A 19,176-nucleotide genomic window follows, 5' to 3' on the forward strand; every position below is an offset into this window, starting at 1 on the left:
GTCTTGTGCTTGTCCCCCCCCCCCCCCCCCTCCCTCCATGTGTCACCCATTTTTCCCATTATCCCCTGTGCATTTATACCAGTTTTTTTCTGTTGGTCTATTGCCAGTTCATCTTGTCATGGTAAACCTACCAGCGTGTTTTTCACCGTACTCCTGTTTCGCGCTTGCCCCTGTTTTGCTAGTTTTTCTGGTTTTGACCACTCTGCCTGCCCTGAGCCTGCCTGCCCTGAGCCTGCCTGCCTGCCCTGTACCTGTCTGACTCTGCCCTGGATTACCAACCTCTGCCTGCCCTTGACCTGTCCTCTGCCCGCACCCTGTTTTGTTCATTAACATCTGTGATTCAAACTATCTGCATCTGGGTCTTATACTGAGTTCTGATAAACTACAGATAAAACGTATCAGTGCTAATCGGCCATTGGACATAAACATTACACAACAAGTTGGAAATTGCAAATTCATCTGCAAGCATTGAAAAGCAATCACTAGCTTGCTATTCCCTGGAGTGGATGTGTGGCCCTGCGGTCAATCCAGCATGATTTCTGCCGCTTTCAAAACAACTGTAAACTCGGAACTGGGAAATCTCCAACTTCAATGAGTTCAAGACAACTGGGAACTCCAAGCTCCGACTGGAAAAATACCGATTTGAATGGTCATCCAACTCAGAGATCCAAGTCGGGAGCTCAGGCCTCTTTCTAAAGCTCCGACCTGAAGAACGCTAACGTCATGATTCGACCTTGTTTTTATCCGAGTTTCGAGTTGAGAATGCCGGACTTTGACAAAGTTTGATGACAAAATGTGCCCACGAAGACCGTGTCACCTTCCTGTTCAAGTGAGCACAGCACAACAAGGTCCAAAAATGTATTGTATGCTGCTGCATAAATTATTAAATATGCCAGGGAGAGATGTACCTTACCAGTCAAAAGTTTGGACACACCTACTCATTTATTTATTTTTACTATTTCCTACATTATAGATGAATAGTGAAGACATCAAAACTATGAAGTAACACATGGAATCATGTAGAAACATAAAAAGTGTGAAACAAATCAAAATATATTTGAGATTCTTCAAAGTAGCCACCCTTTGCCTTGAGGACAGCTTTGCACACTCTTGGCATTCCCTCAACCAGCTCCACGAGGTGGTCACCTGGAATGCATTTCAATTAAAGAAAAACCCTTGAATGAGTAGGCGTGTCAACTTTTGACTGGTACTGTATACTGTAGCTAAGAAAGTAATATTAAAATTGTGTTTGAATAACCATACTGTATACAACATACTTAATGAGTATATAACACATACTATTAGTTATTTTTAGTATACTGTCAATGAATGGTGTCGATTCAGTTGAGAGTACTAGAGCTTCGCCTGTCTACCAAAAGTTGATGCTGTTGCCATGCAACCTCTTGCTAGCTTGTTATCATAACAAATTACTATCTAAACATTTTATGATTTCGGGTGTGTTTGATCGTGTGTGTTTGATCGTTCAGAGAGCACACTGGAAGCTCTATCCGAGGAGTAGGCTTGATCCGAGCGTTTAACGGCAGTCAAGCACCCAAGCTAACTGGCTAACGTTGGCTTGCTACTTCCAGACACAAATGAAAGAACACCTCACTCTGACCATTTTACTCGCAGAGCTAGTTAGACTGTTCATGTTATGCATAGCATTGGTGACTGTAACTGTGCTGCTCGCAACAATTTACTACGCTTTCTTTTGCTGATGTTTACTGATGTCAGCATATTCAACGGTGAGCAAATTGGAAATTGGAATAGATAGTCAGAATGAACCATTTAGATTGAAACGCACAACGACTATACCACTTAGTTAAGAATGATGTGAATAATCAAGTCAATAAACATTGGTTAGTTAGCTTGATAGTTAATATGGTGCCTGGCAAGTTTGATGTATTAGTATCCAACTAATGTTAGGTAACTAGCTAACAAATTGTCAGCCAACATAACTTGTAACATAACTTATTTGAAAAGTCATGCTTTTATTACATTGCTCAACATTTTCTTAACATTTGTCATTAGTTAGTTCAATGAATTTGTATTCGCTCTCGTCAGACTTCGGCTGCATATTTTCCACCATTTTCTTCAAATCTGAAAACGTTGTGAAGCCACGCACATTTTCTGAAGAATTGTGTTATGGGCCCTAAAAGAACGGAAATATTGTCCTCTGCGTGTATATTTCGTATTTTGTCGAATTTAGTACAACATCCGTAAACTTTTATCTATATCCATACTATGACCAATAAGTATACTATATACTCAATTCTCATTACAAATAGTGTGGTTAGTACGAATATTTGAACACAGCTTGAGTGTATGTTGTGTAGTAAGCTGTTTGTAGCCCATGTGCCTCACCCTAATAATTTGATCCCTTTTCCCCTCATAACTTAGCCTACTGTTCTGATTTGGTGGTGCACATGTAGCCTATAAGCCCGTTTTAGAGAAATGTAATCATCAAATATTGTAAGAGCTTTCATGGTCTGCTTATATGCCCCTTTTATTTATCCTACGGTTTTAACTTGGTGTACAGAGAGAATACTGTAAGAACGGCCCATGTTCTGAATTCTGACGCTGTACATTTCAAAAGTGCTTAACAAATAGTTATATTAACTATGTCCGTTCTAGCTTGCTCATTAATGTCTTCATTGAAATTATGGATTGCCTCTTATCCGGTCATCGTCCTCTTATGCCATAGTTTGTGCATCTCAATTGTCAGTAGAAACCACATTTGTTTAAGCAAGTTAGCCATATCATCTATGTTTTTTTAAAGGCAGTAAATTTGTCTGAATTAACTGTTTCGCTGCCAGACAAGGCTCTGCTGATAGCCAGGTGTAACAGTGGTAAGGTGTTGGCGCTGCTGTTGGGACAGCTTTATGTAGGCCCTAACAGTTTGTGGGCACCGTTTGTCAGCGTTATAGTCCAATTAATGTATTGTTTAGTGCTATAGTCCAATTAATGTATTGTTTAGTGCTGTGTAGTGGCTTTGCTGGCATGCATCCTAATTTTTGTTGTTGTTGAGTTTGCCCCACCAAGATTTACATGCTAAAATCGCCACTGAGGACAACTCAGAGTATGCTATTCTGTTCTTCTGAAATAGACTACATTTTCTAAATATCATGTTTCTTTATACCTGTCTAAAATGAAATAATGGATTTATTGGGATGGTTTCGGCAATATTCCATGGATTTATTCAACTTTTTAAAATGTAGATGTTCGAAAGGTCTGCATCAGTGGCTTGTAGTCTATTTGTGGAAGCCAGAAGATGCTAAATGGATTTGTTAATTAACGATCCAATTACCATGAGACCAGCAGTTATTTGCTTGACAATCACCGTCTGACAAAATTTAATGACCGCCACAGCCTTAGTAACAATTAATTGTCATGAAAATGGCCAAGGTTATTGTCAGAATTGTATTTTTTTAATCTTAGTTTTTTTTTACTTGAAAGGCATATTTAGAAGACATTGGTGACACCTCTGTCTTAAAAATAATGTTTTTTTTACCGCTTAGATCTTTTAGGAATGAAGCTTCTCCTCCCAACCGTTCTGCTCATAAAATGATTACCAACTTTACCCACTTCATGTGGCAGCCCTACTCCAAATACATGTTCGCTAATAGAAGCTGTATAACTGGTTAAACAAAGGTTAGCAATGTGTTGGCAGAAATGAATGCCCAAGTCAAGAACGCATGCCAGCAACTAGCGTCACTTGCCACGACTGGTATGTGCAGGTGCTTTTTCAAAGCCAATGTCAGATAATCCAGTAGGGGGTTGCGGAACCCTGGTTGAATACCCCTGGTTTACACAGCTTGTTATCCATTAAGAGTTGCTCAATGAGTTCAAAGCACATGAATGCATCCAACTGGTTTTTACGACTTCACAACTGGTAAATTCCCACCTCCCACTTGATTACGAACTCACCAAAAGTGCCGTAACGATTGTACCTAAAGCTGCATTCATAACCAGGTAGGAATTTACCCCATGTGACTGGGAAAAATCCACTTGAACAGCCCTCCAACTGGTAATTACTAGTGGGAAACGCATCTATCATCCCTGAGATCCGACTTCTCCCACATGTTGACCTCTGACATCAACTACTAAGGAAATTACTTAGATAACAGCATTTTCGGCAATAACAACAAAACATTATTCATAAAAAGAAATCTATTAATATAATTTTTGAACACACAATTGGCGTTTCTCAGCGAGTTTAAAGCAAGTGAATGCATCCCATTGATACTTACGACTTCACAACTGGTAAATTCCCACCTCCCACATCATTATGAATGCAGCTTTATATTGAATGTATTGGGTAGAAAAATTTACCATTATACAAGATTTTACGCAGCACACGTACTCTAAAAGGTACCGACCAGTACCATGTGAGTTCCTATGTGTACCTCTGAAGGTACCTTATGTGTACATTTGACTGAACATTGCCATTGGTTGCACTGGAATGTGATTTGTAATCTACACCTCAATTTCTTAAATTATTTTCACTGAGTGTAATTATTTATATTTATCCTACATTTCCTTGTTCGGTACTTCTAAAGTGAGTAAGATTGTGACAATGACCACACGAGCAGCCGTTCACCGTTTTGACAGCTCTAACATAGTTACATGAAATAGAATGTCTGTATAATTCCTTTTTGTGGTTGTATTGACAAAATACAGTTCAGCTGTAGGAATACATTAAAGTTGTTTCCACTATTTCCGCTGCAACTCAGTAGCCGGTAGCTACTATAAAATTACAGAAAATCCTATATGTTTAAATGCAATCGCAAGTGATGCATGCCAAGTCAAAAAGTATCAAAGTGCATTGCCATTTTTCATTTGACTAGGCAAGTCAGAACCAATTCTTATTTACAATGACGGCCTACTCTGGCCAAAACCAGACGACGCTGAGGCCAATTGTGTGCCGCCCTATGGAACTCCCTATCACAGCCAGATGTGATACAGCCTGGATTTGAACCAGTAGTGACAGATCTTGCACTGAGATGCAGTGTCTTAGACCACTGTGCCACTCGGGAGCCAATTGACCATAAATATAGAGCAAAACACTAATATAGTATACTATTACTAGAAATGTACAGTAAAATGACAAATTTACAGCAATTGCTAAAAGTATAGTTTCATGTTTTCACATGTGGAAAGTCACATGATTTCACACTTGAAAAGCAACATTTTACAAATGAAATCATGTCAAATGTGCCTTGTAACACTTCACATTTCACATGTGATAATGTAAAACATTCCAAAAACAAATATGAAATCATGTTGTCACGTTATCACATTAACATCACATAAGTTCAAACCATCCCAAACCTTTATAAGTAAAGCAATAAAATGATATGGGGCTTTTAAAGTAAATGGCATGCTGTTCAGCTAAGATATAACCACACCTGGGATTTAAACTCACAACCTGGATTTGAGGTACAATGATCTTTCTCCTGTGCCACAGTCTGCAGCATCCCCCTACACATGCATTACCTATAATACATCTCTGCACTTAGCAAAAGAGTGCCATCTGCACTGATATTTTATCTATGAGTAATTCTGACTATTCTCTCATTTCATTTACTTACTGTTTTTCATCAATTTGAGGGTTTTCTGTATAGTCCTCTATGTTGGCCGGGGATATGATTCTGTTTTAATGTTACTGTTTAATGTTTAATTGTTTTTCTTGTGTATTTTTAACAATGCTGAGATTTACTTTGAAAGTGTATGAATACAGGTGAGATCAGATATGCCACAATGTTTGTGTTAGTAATCAGGAAAATCAGAAACAGGTTGTAAGTTCAAATCCCAGGTAAGGGGATAACTACTGTAAAAAATACTGTATAAATAAAAATACACAATGTAGTCAGATACAGTGCCTTGCGAAAGTATTCGGCCCCCTTGAACTTTGCGACCTTTTGCCACATTTCAGGCTTCAAACATAAAGATATAAAACTGTATTTTTTTGTGAAGAATCAACAACAAGTGGGACACAGTCATGAAGTGGAACGACATTTAATGGATATTTCTAACTTTTTTAACAAATCAAAAACTGAAAAATTGGGCGTGCAAAATTATTCAGCCCCTTTACTTTCAGTGCAGCAAACTCTCTTCAGAAGTTCAGTGAGGACCTCTGAATGATCCAATGTTGACCTAAATGACTAATGATGATAAATACAATCCACCTGTGTGTAATCAAGTCTCCGTATAAATGCACCTGCACTGTGATAGTCTCAGAGGTCCGTTAAAAGCGCAGAGAGCATCATGAAGAAAAAGGAACACACCAGGCAGGTCCGAGATACTGTTGTGAAGAAGTTTAAAGCCGGATTTGGATACAAAAAGATTTCCCAAGCTTTAAACATCCCAAGGAGCACTGTGCAAGCGATAATATTGAAATGGAGGGAGTATCAGACCACTGCAAATCTACCAAGACCTGGCCGTCCCTCTAAACTTTCAGCTCATACAAGGAGAAGACTGATCAGAGATGCAGCCAAGAGGCCCATGATCACTCTGGATGAACTGCCCATAGGACAACAATCAGTCGTATATTGCACAAATCTGGCCTTTATGGAAGAGTGGCAAGAAGAAAGCCATTTCTTAAAGATATCCATAAAAAGTGTTGTTTAAAGTTTGCCACAAGCCACCTGGGAGACACACCAAACATGTGGAAGAAGGTGCTCTGGTCAGATGAAACCAAAATTGAACTTTTTGGCAACAATGCAAAACGTTATGTTTGGCGTAAAAGCAACACAGCTCATCACCCTGAACACACCATCCCTACTGTCAAACATGGTGGTGGCAGCATCATGGTTTGGGCCTGCTTTTCTTCAGCAGGGACAGGAAGGATGGTTAAAATGATGGGAAGATGGATGGAGCCAAATACAGGACCATTCTGGAAGAAAACCTGATGGAGTCTGCAAAAGACCTGAGACTGGGATGGAGATTTATCTTCCAACAAGACAATGATCCAAAACATAAAGCAACATCTACAATGGAATGGTTCAAAAATAAACATATCCAGGTGTTAGAATGGCCAAGTCAAAGTCCAGACCTGAATCCAATCGAGAATCTGTGGAAAGAACTGAAAACTGCTGTTCACAAATGCTCTCCATCCAACCTCACTGAGCTCGAGCTGTTTTGCAAGGAGGAATGGGAAAAAATGTCAGTCTCTCGATGTGCAAAACTGATAGAGACATACCCCAAGCGACTTACAGCTGTAATCGCAGCAAAAGGTGGCGCTACAAAGTATTAACTTAAGGGGGCTGAATAATTTTGCACGCCCAATTTTTCAGTTTTTGATTTGTTAAAAAAGTTTGAAATATCCAATAAATGTCGTTCCACTTCATGATTGTGTCCCACTTGTTGTTGATTCTTCACAAAAAAATACAGTTTTATATCTTTATGTTTGAAGCCTGAAATGTGGCAAAAGGTCGCAAAGTTCAAGGGGGCCGAATACTTTCGCAAGGCACTGTATATAAGTTGAAAACTGAGGAAGCCACTCCTCAGTAAAAGGCACATGACAGTCCTCTTGGAGAGTGCCAATAGCCACCTAAAGGACTCTTAGACCATGAGAAACAAGATTATATGGGCTGATGAAACAAAGATGGAACTTTTTGGCCTGAATGCCAAGCGTCATGTCTGGAGGAAACCTGGCACCATCCCTACGGTGAAGCATGGTGGTGGCAGCATCATGCTGTGGGGATGTTTTTCAGCGGCCGGGACTGAGGGATTAGTCAGGATTAAGGGAAAGATGAAGATATCCTTGATGAAAATCTGCTCCAGAGCACTCAGGAACTCAGACTGGGGGGCGAAGGTTCACCTTCCAACAGCGCCCTAAGCACAGCCAAGAGAATGCGGGAGTGGCTTCGGGACAAGTCTCTGAATGTCCTTGGGTGGCCCAGCCAGAGCTCGGACTTGAACCCAATCGAACATCTCTGGAGAGACCTGAAAATAGCTATGCAGTGACACTCACCATCCAAGCTGACACACCTTGAGAGGATCTGCAGAGAAGAATGGGAGAAACTCCCCAAATAAAGGCGTGCCAAGCATATAGCATCATGCCCAACAAGACTCGTGGCTGTAATCGCTGATAAAGGTGCTTCAACAAAAGTACTGAGTAAAGGGCCTGAATACTTATGTAAATAATAAATATATATTTACTTTTTTTGCCCAAAACAATTAAAAAACAGTTTTCGCTTTGCCATTATGGGGTATCGTGTGCAGATTATTGAGGGGGAAAATCTATTTAATCAATTTTAGATTAAGGCTGTAACATAACAAAATGTGGAAAGTCAAGGGATCTGAATTATTCAGTTTCAATATGGTAGATACTGCATTCATAGTCTGTGTATCAAGTTTTCATATATTCAACTTCTCAGATGAGTTCAGATTCAGTTTTCAAATTCAGTTCTCTAAATTCAGATTCAAAACTAGAGACAACATCCTAGTACTTTGCCAGCTAAGAAAGGTAGAGGAGAACAACTAATCAAACACTCTGTGTGGTAAACAAGCTTCTGGTGGTTTCAAATGCCAATGCGGAATGTTCAACTTTAACTATGAATTTGGCTCTAGCGTTTGAAGTGACTCTGATATAAACTATTACAACCCCATTCCTGAAAGCTAAAACTCTCTGGAGCATGAATGTGCTTCGCGATCCCCTATATGATGATCACAGGCCGCTATAGAAGGGAGTGTCACAAAAAACAATTTGTCCCTAATAAGAATATAGTTGAGTAGCCCTGTCATATCCCTTCTAAGGTTAGCGTTTCCACTCCCTATTTCATCTTGGACTTGTGACTGACTGTGAATGTCACAAGACTGTGTTTGTCCACTTATATAGATAACACCCATAGGGATTAGTTCAGGAAGCCAACAAGTCTTCAAGTCTCCAGCAAGGTTCATCGAACCACCTCGGTTACATTTCACCCCCCTTTGACCTCATACATAGAGATCGTAGCAACAATATAACTGACTGAATTCGAAATCAGGCCTCCTGCACAACAACAACACTTTCTGTGGCAAACAGAAGGACCTGTGCACCCCATATAATGAGAGTACAACAGAGGTGGTTTGGTGATCCATCCATGTGATGAGTAGCCTCGTGATTACCATGTGTAGCTAACCATTCGTGTAAGTTTGTGATGAATAACCTTGGCTGAGACATGAAGATGTGTTAGTTTGACCGATGGGGTTCTAACCCAGGTATCCAGTGCACCAGACAATGCAACTTTTCAGGTCTCAGACAAGTTACTCATCATATGAGCGTGATCACCGAACCACCTGTGTTACACCCCCCTTTCACCGTCACCATGAATAGACCCATCCAAGTCTCTGGACCAATGCATAGGCTTTAGCTCAATAGGCTAACACAGTCTTAACCCAGTCAGACACGTGTTAACCTTATAATGACTACTGTAATATGTGTCAACATCCAGAACTGTAATTGGTTGAATTCTACCGTCATATCATACTGAGCTATGATTGATTAAGACCACCCAGGTCGTGGGGTCATTGCAGTTGATCATGGCCGGAGACATATGAACATCCCAGTTATAGCTAGCTAATAAAGAGCTACATTTCATAAAAATCCTGTCGTACTGCATTTTATTATTTTGTGCAAAGCATGCAAAACAAGACATGGTGTCAGAATAAAAGGACTAAAAGATGGATTTTGATGGAGTTCCTTCACCTCGGATGGACTGCGTCTACAAATTTACCCGATGCATGGCGCAAGTTCAAACAGCATGTGGAGCTAATGTTCACAGGTCCTCTGAAGGAACAAGAGTGGGCAAAGTGCAGCTACCTGCTCCTGTGGATCGGTGAAAAACTGAGAGCCATTCACAACACATGGACACTTACTGAGGCTGACTCCAAAGTACTGAAAACATAATAAGATATTTTTGAAGCATATGTTGTGCCAAAGACCATTACGATTTTCATTAGGTACAGATTCCATGAGAAAGTACAGGGAGCTAGCGAATCGTTTGTGACCGAGCTGTGTCGGCTTTTGAAAGACTGTGATCATGCAAACAAGGATGAGATGGTCAGGGACTGTATTGTATTTGGAATATACTCACCGCTAGTGAGAGAGAAACTTTTGAATGTTGGGTCTGAGCTAACGCTGGACAAAGCTATCGACATAGCCAGATCTCACGAGCTAGCACAGGCTCAGATGAAAACCATTTTAGGCGGCAACACGAGCACATTACCTGAACAAGCCGTGCAAGCAGTCAGGCAGACCAGAGATTGCACTTCAGAACGGAGAGAGACATAACTCCAAAAGAGAGTGACACAGTCTCAAAACGCCCCAGAACAAGTTGTGGATACAAACTGCATGGGGACGCCCCAGAACAAGTTGTGGATACAAACTGCATGGGGAACAGGAAAATTGCCCAGCTAAAGGCAAACAGTGTACTAAATGTGGAAAATGGAATCACTTTGCAAAAGTGTGCAGAACTTACTGTGGGAAAACAGTACACACAGTGAGTAAATCTGAAATGTCAATCAAATAGTCAAATACGGATGAACTGTTTATTGATTCAGTGACACAGAAAAGTCACATCAGAGACAGCGCAAGCCTTTGCTGACATTGAGATAGGAACACAAGGCACAGAGCTAAAGTTCAAACAAGACACTGGTGCACAAGTAAACATTATTCCTCTGAATGAGTACCGCAGCTTGACATCTGAGTGCGAGCTACAGCCCACCTCGCGCAGACTGACTAGTTATGGTGGTGAACAGCTCACAGTAAAAGGCACATGCACTTTCAAATGCAAATACAAGGAAAGTGAAATGATGTTGGACTTTTACATTGTTGACACTGCAGTGCTAGGTCTTAAAGCATGTTTTGACATTGACCTAATCAAGCTAGTGTTATAAGTGACGGCACCAGTGGAGAAAGAAAAAGAATGTCATCAATGAGTTTGCTGATGTTTTTGCAGGAATACATGGAGCAATCTGACAATGTCGCCAAGGTTACAGAACTGACAGATTGGGTCAGAGTATGTCTCGACCCACATTATCCCTTACCGACGCTAGATGACATCACACACAAGCTAGCAGGTGCACACTACTTCAGTGTCATGGATGCCAGATCAGGCTAATGGGCTATCAAGCTCACTGAAGAGTCATCTAAACTCACAATGTCAACACACCGGTTTAGCCTCTACAGGTTTCATTGCCTGCCTTTTGGGATTATCTCAGCCCTAAGACGTTTCATCGAAAGATCAACGAGATGTACAAAGGCGTTGTGGAAATTGTAGACGACATCCTTGGCTATGGTCGAACCAAAGAGGAACACAACAGAAACCTCAGTGCGATGCTGCAAAGGTCCTGTGAAAGAGGAGTCCGGCTAAACCCTGAGAAGAGCACAGTCAGCGCTACAGAGGTCAGCTACTTCGGACATCATCTCACAGTAAATGGAATCAAGTCAGATCCACAGAAAATCTCAGCCATAAAGGAGATGGAGCCACCAAAGAACCGTGCAGAGCTGGAAACAGTGCTTGGCATGGTCAACCACTTAGCCAAGTTCGCACCCAGCCTCTCCAATGCCAACTCACCCCTGTGTCAGCTGCTAAAGCAGTCCAGTGAGTTCTTCTGGGACAAGCAATATGACATTGCTTTCTAGAAAGTGGAAGACTTGATCACGAGAGAAACAGGACCAATTCCTGCCTACTACGACCCCAACAAAGAGCTCAGACTCCAAGTGTATGCGTGGAAGTATGGACTAGGTGCAGTGCTACTGCAAGAAGGAAAGCCCATCGGCTAGCGCTTCCAAATCTCTGACTGTGAAATCAACTACGCTCAAATTGAAAAGGAGCTGTACACCATTCTGTTCGGATGTCAGCGTTTCCATTAGTACGTCTATGGATGACAAGAGAAAATGCCCTCTGAGTGTCTGAGTTCTGGAACTATTGTGATGCACTATCACAGATCAACGGAATAATTTTAAAAGGAGAGAATCATCATTCCTACCAGTCTCAGAGAGGAGATTTTGTACACATGGGCAAGGAAAAGTACAAAAAAGAGAGCACAGGACATTTTGTTTTGGCCAGAATGTGCATACAAATAGAGGACATTGTTGGTAAATGCCCCACCTGTCTTGAACGATGTGCCTCAAACACCAAAGAACCAATGTTACTTCACTGTATCCCAGACAGACCCTGGCAGGTCATGGCAACCGATCTGTTCACCTGGAACAACAAGGACTACATCCTAAATGTGGACTACTACAGCAGATACTTCAAACTTGACAAGCTTCACAGCACCACATCTCCAGCTGTTATCCACAAGCTGAAAGCAACCTTTGCCAGGCATTGCATCGTAGAGACTTTAATATGTGACAATGGCCCCTGTTACAAATCAAAGGAGTTTGAATCCTTCTGAAAAGCATTGGAGTTCGCACTTGTCACCACATGCCCAAATTACCCTTGAAAGTAATGGCCAGGCTGAAAAATCTGTCCAGATTGCTAAATCACTCATGGACAAAACAAAAGCAGACGATAGACCCCTACATCACTCTCCTTGAGTACTCCAATTGACAACATCAAATCACCAGCCCAGCTGTTGATGAGCCTCAGACTTCGCTCAAACCTTCCTAGCAGCAACCAGCAGCTGCAACCTGAGGTCGTCAGCTACAAAGAAAGGCATGCAAAACGTGCAGAGACAACACTAAAAGCAATACTACGTCAGGTCAACTAGACCACCACCACCACTGAACGACGGAGAGTCAGTTAGAAGCCAGGAGCATGACTACTAATAGCCATCAGTCGTCATTCAGCCAGCTGACACTGAACGTTCGCACCGCAGAAGGTGCGGTGTACAGCCGCAATTGTAGTCACCTACTGAACACAAAAGAACAACACACTGATGAGATTAACTGTTTCCCTGAAAGAGAACGTGATGGACTAAACACACACACAAACACAACACACACCATACTTACCTGCAACACCATAACTGTTGACTGACAAAGAATTATGCTCAGCTTCATACCACACAAGGTCAGGAAGAAAGGTCAAGCCTAGAGCTGTGAAATGAAACACTTATATGTACACTTATATTAAAATATGTAGAACATTTGTATTTTTTTAAAGAAGGGGGATGTAATATTCATGTGTCAACATACTGAATTGTAATTGGTTGCATTCTACCGTCATACTGGTCAACTAGACCACCACCACCACTGAACGACGGAGAGTCAGTTAGAAGCCAGGAGCATGACTACTGATTAAGACCACCCAGGTCATGAGGTCATTGCAGTTGACCATTGCCAGAGACACTTGAACATGCCCGTTATAGCTAGCTAATAAAGAGCTATGTTTTATACTGCATTTTATTATTATGTACAAAGCGTGCAAAAAAAGAAAACTACCCTTGCAGAAGACTTGAAACCAGGGTGTCACGCCCTGATCATAGTGAGCCCTCGGTTCTCTATGGTGTTTAGGTCAGAGGGTGACTGGGGGGGTTATCTAGTTTATAGATTTCTAGGTTGGTGGTTTGTGTGGTTCCCAATTAGAGGCAGCTGGTAATCGTTGACTCTAATTGGGGATCATATTTAGGTAGGCTTTTTCCCCACCTGCATTTGTGGGATATTGTTTGTGTTAGTGTGTTTGAGCACTATGTCGTCACGGTCTTTGTAAGTTTTGTTATTTTGTTTCTAGTTTCACTTTGTAATTAAAGATGTGGAACTCAATTCACACTGCGCCTTGGTCCGCTCATTTCCAAAATCGTGACAGAATATCCCACCAACAAAGGACCAAGCAGCGTGAACATGAGGTAAGGAAGTTTTGGACTTGGGAGGACATGAGAGGACACGAAACCCTTCCTTGGCGGGAGTCACCAAGGAACATGGAAGGACAGCGACGACACCAGGGACCACGGCCCTGGGGGGGGGCACATGGAGCTGGCGGTCGAGCAGCGGAGAGTACCAGAGCCTGTTTGGCAGTTGGAGGAGGAATTTGATGCAAGATTCCGGAGAGAGGTGGTAGCGATGAGAATGCTGCCGTACAGGCGTGCTGAAGAGCATGGCACCAGTCTGGTGCCATCTGCACCGGTTTCACGCATCTGGCCTCCAGTGCGCCTCCGCAGTCCGGTACCACCTGTGCCGGCTCCACGCACAAGGCCTTCAGTGCGTGTCACCAGTCCAGTGCCACCTGCTCCGGCTCCACACATCATGCCTCTAGTGCGCCACCCCAGTCCGGTACGTCCTGTGCCTGCTCCTCGCACTTGCCCTGAAGTGTGTGTAACCAGTCCGGTGCCACCTGTACCGGCTCCACGCACTAGGCCTCCAGTGCGCATTCACAGTCCAGAGCTTCCGGCGATGGTTCACAGTCCAGAGCTTCCGGCGACGGTTCACAGTCCAGCGCTTCCGGCGACGGTTCCCAGTCCAGAGCTTCCGGCGACGGTTCCCAGTCCAGAGCTTCCGGCGACGGTTCACAGTCCAGAGCTTCCTCCAGCGATGGTCAATGGTCCGGAGCTTCCAGGCAAGGCGTCCAGTCCCGCTGCATGGCAGGAGCCTTCCTCTGCGCCGATGTCAAGTACAGGCACGGCGTCCAGTTCCGCTCCATGGCAGGAGCCTTCCTCTGCGCCAGTGCCCAGTCCAGGCATGGCGTCCAGTCCCGCTCCATGGCGGGAGCCTTCCTCTGCGCCGGTGCCCAATCCAGGCACGGCGTCCAGTCCCGCTCCAAGGCCGGAGCCTTCCTCTGCATCGGGGCCCAATCCAGGCACGGCGTCCAGTCCCGCTCCAAGGCCGGAGCCTTCCTTTGCGTCGGGGCCCAGTCGGACACGGCGTCCAGTCCAGCTCCAAGGCCTTCCTCTGCGCCGGTGCCCAGTCCAGGCACTGTGTCCAGTCCCGTTCCAATGCCGGAGCCTTCCTCTGTGCCAGTACCCAGTCTGGGCAAGGCGTCCAGTCCCACTCCAAGGCCGGAGCCTTCCTCTGTGGCTGGGGACCAGTCCAGGTGCGGCGTCCAACCCAGCTCCATGGCCGGGGTCCTGCTCTGCGCCGATGTCCAGGCACAGCGTTCTACTCGGCTCCATGGCCGGATCTGTGGTCTGGGCGGGGGCAAAGACCCGCACCAGAGCCGCCACCGACACTAGTCATCCCCCTACCCTCTCCATTTGGTATCAGGTTTTGCGGACGGAGTCCGCACGTTTGGTCGTGGATACTGTAACACCCTGACCATAGAGAGCCCTCGGTTCTCTATGGTGTTTAGGTCACAGCGTGACTGAGGGGATTATCTAGTTTATAGATTTCTAGGTTGGTGGTTTGTGTGGTTCCCAATTAGAGGCAGCTGGTAATCGTTGCCTCTAATTTAGGTATACTTTTTCCCCACCTGCATTTGTGGGATATTGTTTGTGTTAGTGTGTTTGGGCACTACTCCTCACAGTCTTTGTAAGTTTTGTTATTTTGTTTTGTTAGTTTCACTTAAATACATTTTGTGGAACTATACTCACGCTGGGCCTTGGTTCGCTCATTTCCAAGATCGTGACACAGGGGTGGACTGGGGCCCAATGTTTCCTTGAGGCCCCCACACTGGCCCATTATTTTCCTTGAGGCCCCCCATTATTAGCCAGATAATTATAATTTGTGCAAAACGAAAACTAGTTAAAAAGCCCCACTGGGCTAAAAATTAACCACCCCATCTGGAATTAGCCCAAATTGTCTAACACAAACAAACACGTCTTCAGGTTTCAGGCAAGGTTCTCATCACATAAGCATGGATCACCAAACCACGTGAGTAACCTTGCTGGATCTTGAAGACTTGTATTAGTGTCACACCTTGCATAATTGAAGGCCTTTTTTAATAGCACAGTATGTTGTAATGCTTCAGGAGGGCAGTTTTGTGTGTTTTTGAGGTAGACGCCCAGAGTTTGAGTCTCCATACGAGTTGAATCAGGGGAAGCCGTGCTCGCTAAGCGTGACGTTCTTTACAATAGTACCACCTGACTCGGATCTACAGTTGCGCTGGTTCAACCGCTGGGGTCGCTGTGAAGTGAGTTAAGGGAGTGAATGTAGCAGATGGGGATCTGTGAAACTCACTCATCAGCCTGAAGTGTCGCTCCTTGCGCACTGAAGATGGCATTTTCCAATAGAGAGGTGGGTTGGAAGGCTTCAGGAGGAAGGTCATGTCTGTTTGCGAGGCAGAGGTCTTGAGTTTGAGTCTGGGTATAAACTAAAGCGCGCATCATGTCTTCCTATACGTTAACTTCCTGAACGTATCCCTATAGACTTTAGCTAAGTGGGCTAACACGGTCTTGTGACATGCAGGCGACCTGGTTCGAACCTAGTCAGTTACAAGAGCAAGATTAAATAGGGAGTGGAAAGGTTATCCTTAGAAGGGCTATGACGGGGCATTTCAACTAGATTGTTACGAGGGCCAAATGTTGTTTTTTGTGACAGTCCCTTCTAACGCAGCCTGTGATCATCTTAGAGGGGATCAGAAAGCACTTCTTTGCTCCAGAGAGTCTTAGCTTTCAGGACTGGGGTCAAAAGTTTATAGCCAGAGCGGTTCAAATGCTAGAGCCAAATTTATTGGAAGAAAATAAATTCAACATGCAACATTGGCTTCAGAAACCGGCAGAAGTTTCTGTTCACCACAGTGAGTGTTTGAGTCTATCTGTTCTCCTCTACCAGGATGTTTTCTCTGGTTTTGAATCTGAATTTAGAGAACTGAATTAGGAAACTGAATCTGAAATCATCTGAGAAGTTGAATATACAAAACTTTGATAACCTTGAAATGATCGTTTGCTAAACTTGATATAATGAATGCAATATCTACCATTCTGAAACTGAATATATAAATATTGAACTTGAATATTCAGTTATGAAATACAAGTTAAATGTATGTATTCAATGATTTAATTTGTGCATTACAAATTCAAAAATATTACATTCAAATTGAATATCCTAATACTAATTCAAAGTTAAATACACTCCATAGAAAATCCACATAACCACATGTTCCAAAAACACATGATTTCACATACTTTCACATTTGTATAACATGGAAATTTTACGTGAAATCATGTGGTTTTTCCGTGAGGGTCTACCTTTTGCGTTCATGTCTGTTGTTTTGCTATTTCGGCTATTTGTTCGAAGTGTCGAAGCCTAAAGACACTCCAGATCAACAAATGACCCCAGAGCACCCTCCACTGTGTGTCACACAACGGAGTGTCTACTAATTACAGCAGTATTTACAGTGAGGTCTGTTGGAGCGATGAACTGGAACCAGTCACTATGAGTGCTTTAACAGTAGGCTACATTATCCTAGCTACTGACCATTATGAACATCGTCACCTGTCCACTGTGTTACCTCATCACTGATATATTATAGCATTGTGTTGTGGTTTCTGGGCCAAAATGGCTGCCTGGCATCACAAAGGTGGATGCTACTCTTAGTGGATGACGTTTCTTCCCCATAAAATGTCAAGTGCTTTGAGCACCTGGTGGATGTAAAGCAATGTAAATCAAATCCATTATACTGATTAGGAAACACTTTACGTTAAGTATTGTGTATTCTGTAATAACTTGTTGTGACATCATAATAAGTACTCTGCATTTACATTTTAATAGTTTAATGGTTCACATTATTACATAAATGTATTATGTTATTACACAATTTGCTGACAATCATTATCATTATGATCATCATTATCATCATTATGATGATGGTGTGTGCAACCTACCCATAGAGATACATATCTACCCTATTTACTTGTCTGGACATACCTATGTGACTTCTGTGTGACGATGCAAGGGTCAGCTGTCCCCAGAGAGACACCACACAGACGGCCAGCAGCAGCCCCCTTTTGCACACTCTCCGTAGGTCTCTCTCCCGCATACTGAAAAGACAGGGTGGGGAAAACTTGATCAGTAACTTACATCAGTCATTAGGACATTTTTGGAGTCCCATACAGGCATGACGCAGTGAAAAGACTCGACATACTACATACAGTACAAGTCCAATACAAATTCCATGCCATCTTTGCCCTAGCCTCGTGAGCCACTCTGATCTCCCTAGCTTACATTTAGTATTTTACTATTTTATTTGGATGCCCACTAGCTGCTGCTAAGGCATCCACTACTCTTCCTTGGGTCCATACGGAGTCAGTGCATATTTATTTAAGCTCGCGAGGCTAGCTTTGCCCTGCACAGAGACAAAAGATGGACAGTGCAACTAGATGGTACAACTCACAAAATCACAATCTGGAGAAAGGAACTGGCTTTAGGCGGTGGCACGCTTATGCTGTTGGGTATCAAACACAGCAGGGTGTCTCATCCTGCAGATACAGTACAGTGTGGCTTCCTTCCCAAAAAACAGAATTATACATGAGCTTGTGGTAACATATGCATTGAACGCTGCAGTGCTTTCCTTCCCACACCATGACGCCAGTTGGTGTTTGATCAACTGTGAGGATGCATGTTTCCCATAGTTTTTTTCACAGAGATAAATAAACATACCCATGTTGATTCTGTGTGAACTGATTTAGCTAAATACCTTTTTTTGTATTCATGTGTAAACATACAGTAGATGGGTGCTTGTCATTTTCTCTCAAATTATGTGTTGTTGTTATTCCCTTAAACACGTAGCTATAGTAACACTGCAGCAACCGCATACCCACCATAAACTATTGTGCTGTGTACTTCTCTAACCTAGAAGATCTATAAATAGAACAAATGACGTCAGACTATCCCTTATTCCCCCATTTCCTCTTTCCCTTTTTATAAATGATGTCTGTCTTTCCCTTATTCCCTCTTTTCCTCTCTCTCTCTCTCTGCTCCCTACCTGGGAGGGAGGTGCCTGAGTAATAGTGTTTGGGTGGTCTGTCTTGGCTAGTGTCTCTCAGCTCAGTAATCTTCATGTAGTGTTCAGGGTCTATTGTCCAGTAATACATTGTGGCTGTGTAAGATGCCCTTTGAGAGGAGAACAAACAATGCAATCAGCGGCTCATCTTATTGCCAACAGAGCCTGTTCCTCTCACAGGAAACACAGTCGCAAATCACAGGCATCCTTTCTTCTTATTGCAAGTGTATCCACTCAAATTAGTGAAAAGATTGGTTTCATGCTAAGAGCTTAACTCTTGGTTATTTGGCAGTGGCTCGTGAAGGGAGTAGAGAGGGAGACATCTACCACAATAGAGCTGGGTGGCATCTGAAGGATAGTTTTCTCTACA

The 19,176-nt window shown here is 43.0% G+C and overlaps 1 protein-coding gene across 2 annotated transcripts in view; it reads right to left on the reverse strand.

Annotated features, from left to right (window-relative positions):
- LOC109890152 (chemokine-like protein TAFA-2) overlaps nt 1–19,176 on the reverse strand; it is a 178,664-nt gene that overhangs the window by 74,247 nt on the left and 85,241 nt on the right. For both annotated transcript variants that reach the window (XM_020482116.2, XM_031824797.1), the window contains exon 2: nt 17,732–17,844. In XM_020482116.2, coding sequence (XP_020337705.1) covers nt 17,732–17,843 — 112 coding nt within the window. In that variant the 5' untranslated portion in view covers nt 17,844. The remainder of the gene's footprint in view (nt 1–17,731; nt 17,845–19,176) is intronic.

This window comes from Oncorhynchus kisutch, linkage group LG5 (assembly GCF_002021735.2).
Source record: "Oncorhynchus kisutch isolate 150728-3 linkage group LG5, Okis_V2, whole genome shotgun sequence".
NCBI classification, from domain to species: Eukaryota; Metazoa; Chordata; class Actinopteri; order Salmoniformes; family Salmonidae; genus Oncorhynchus; species Oncorhynchus kisutch.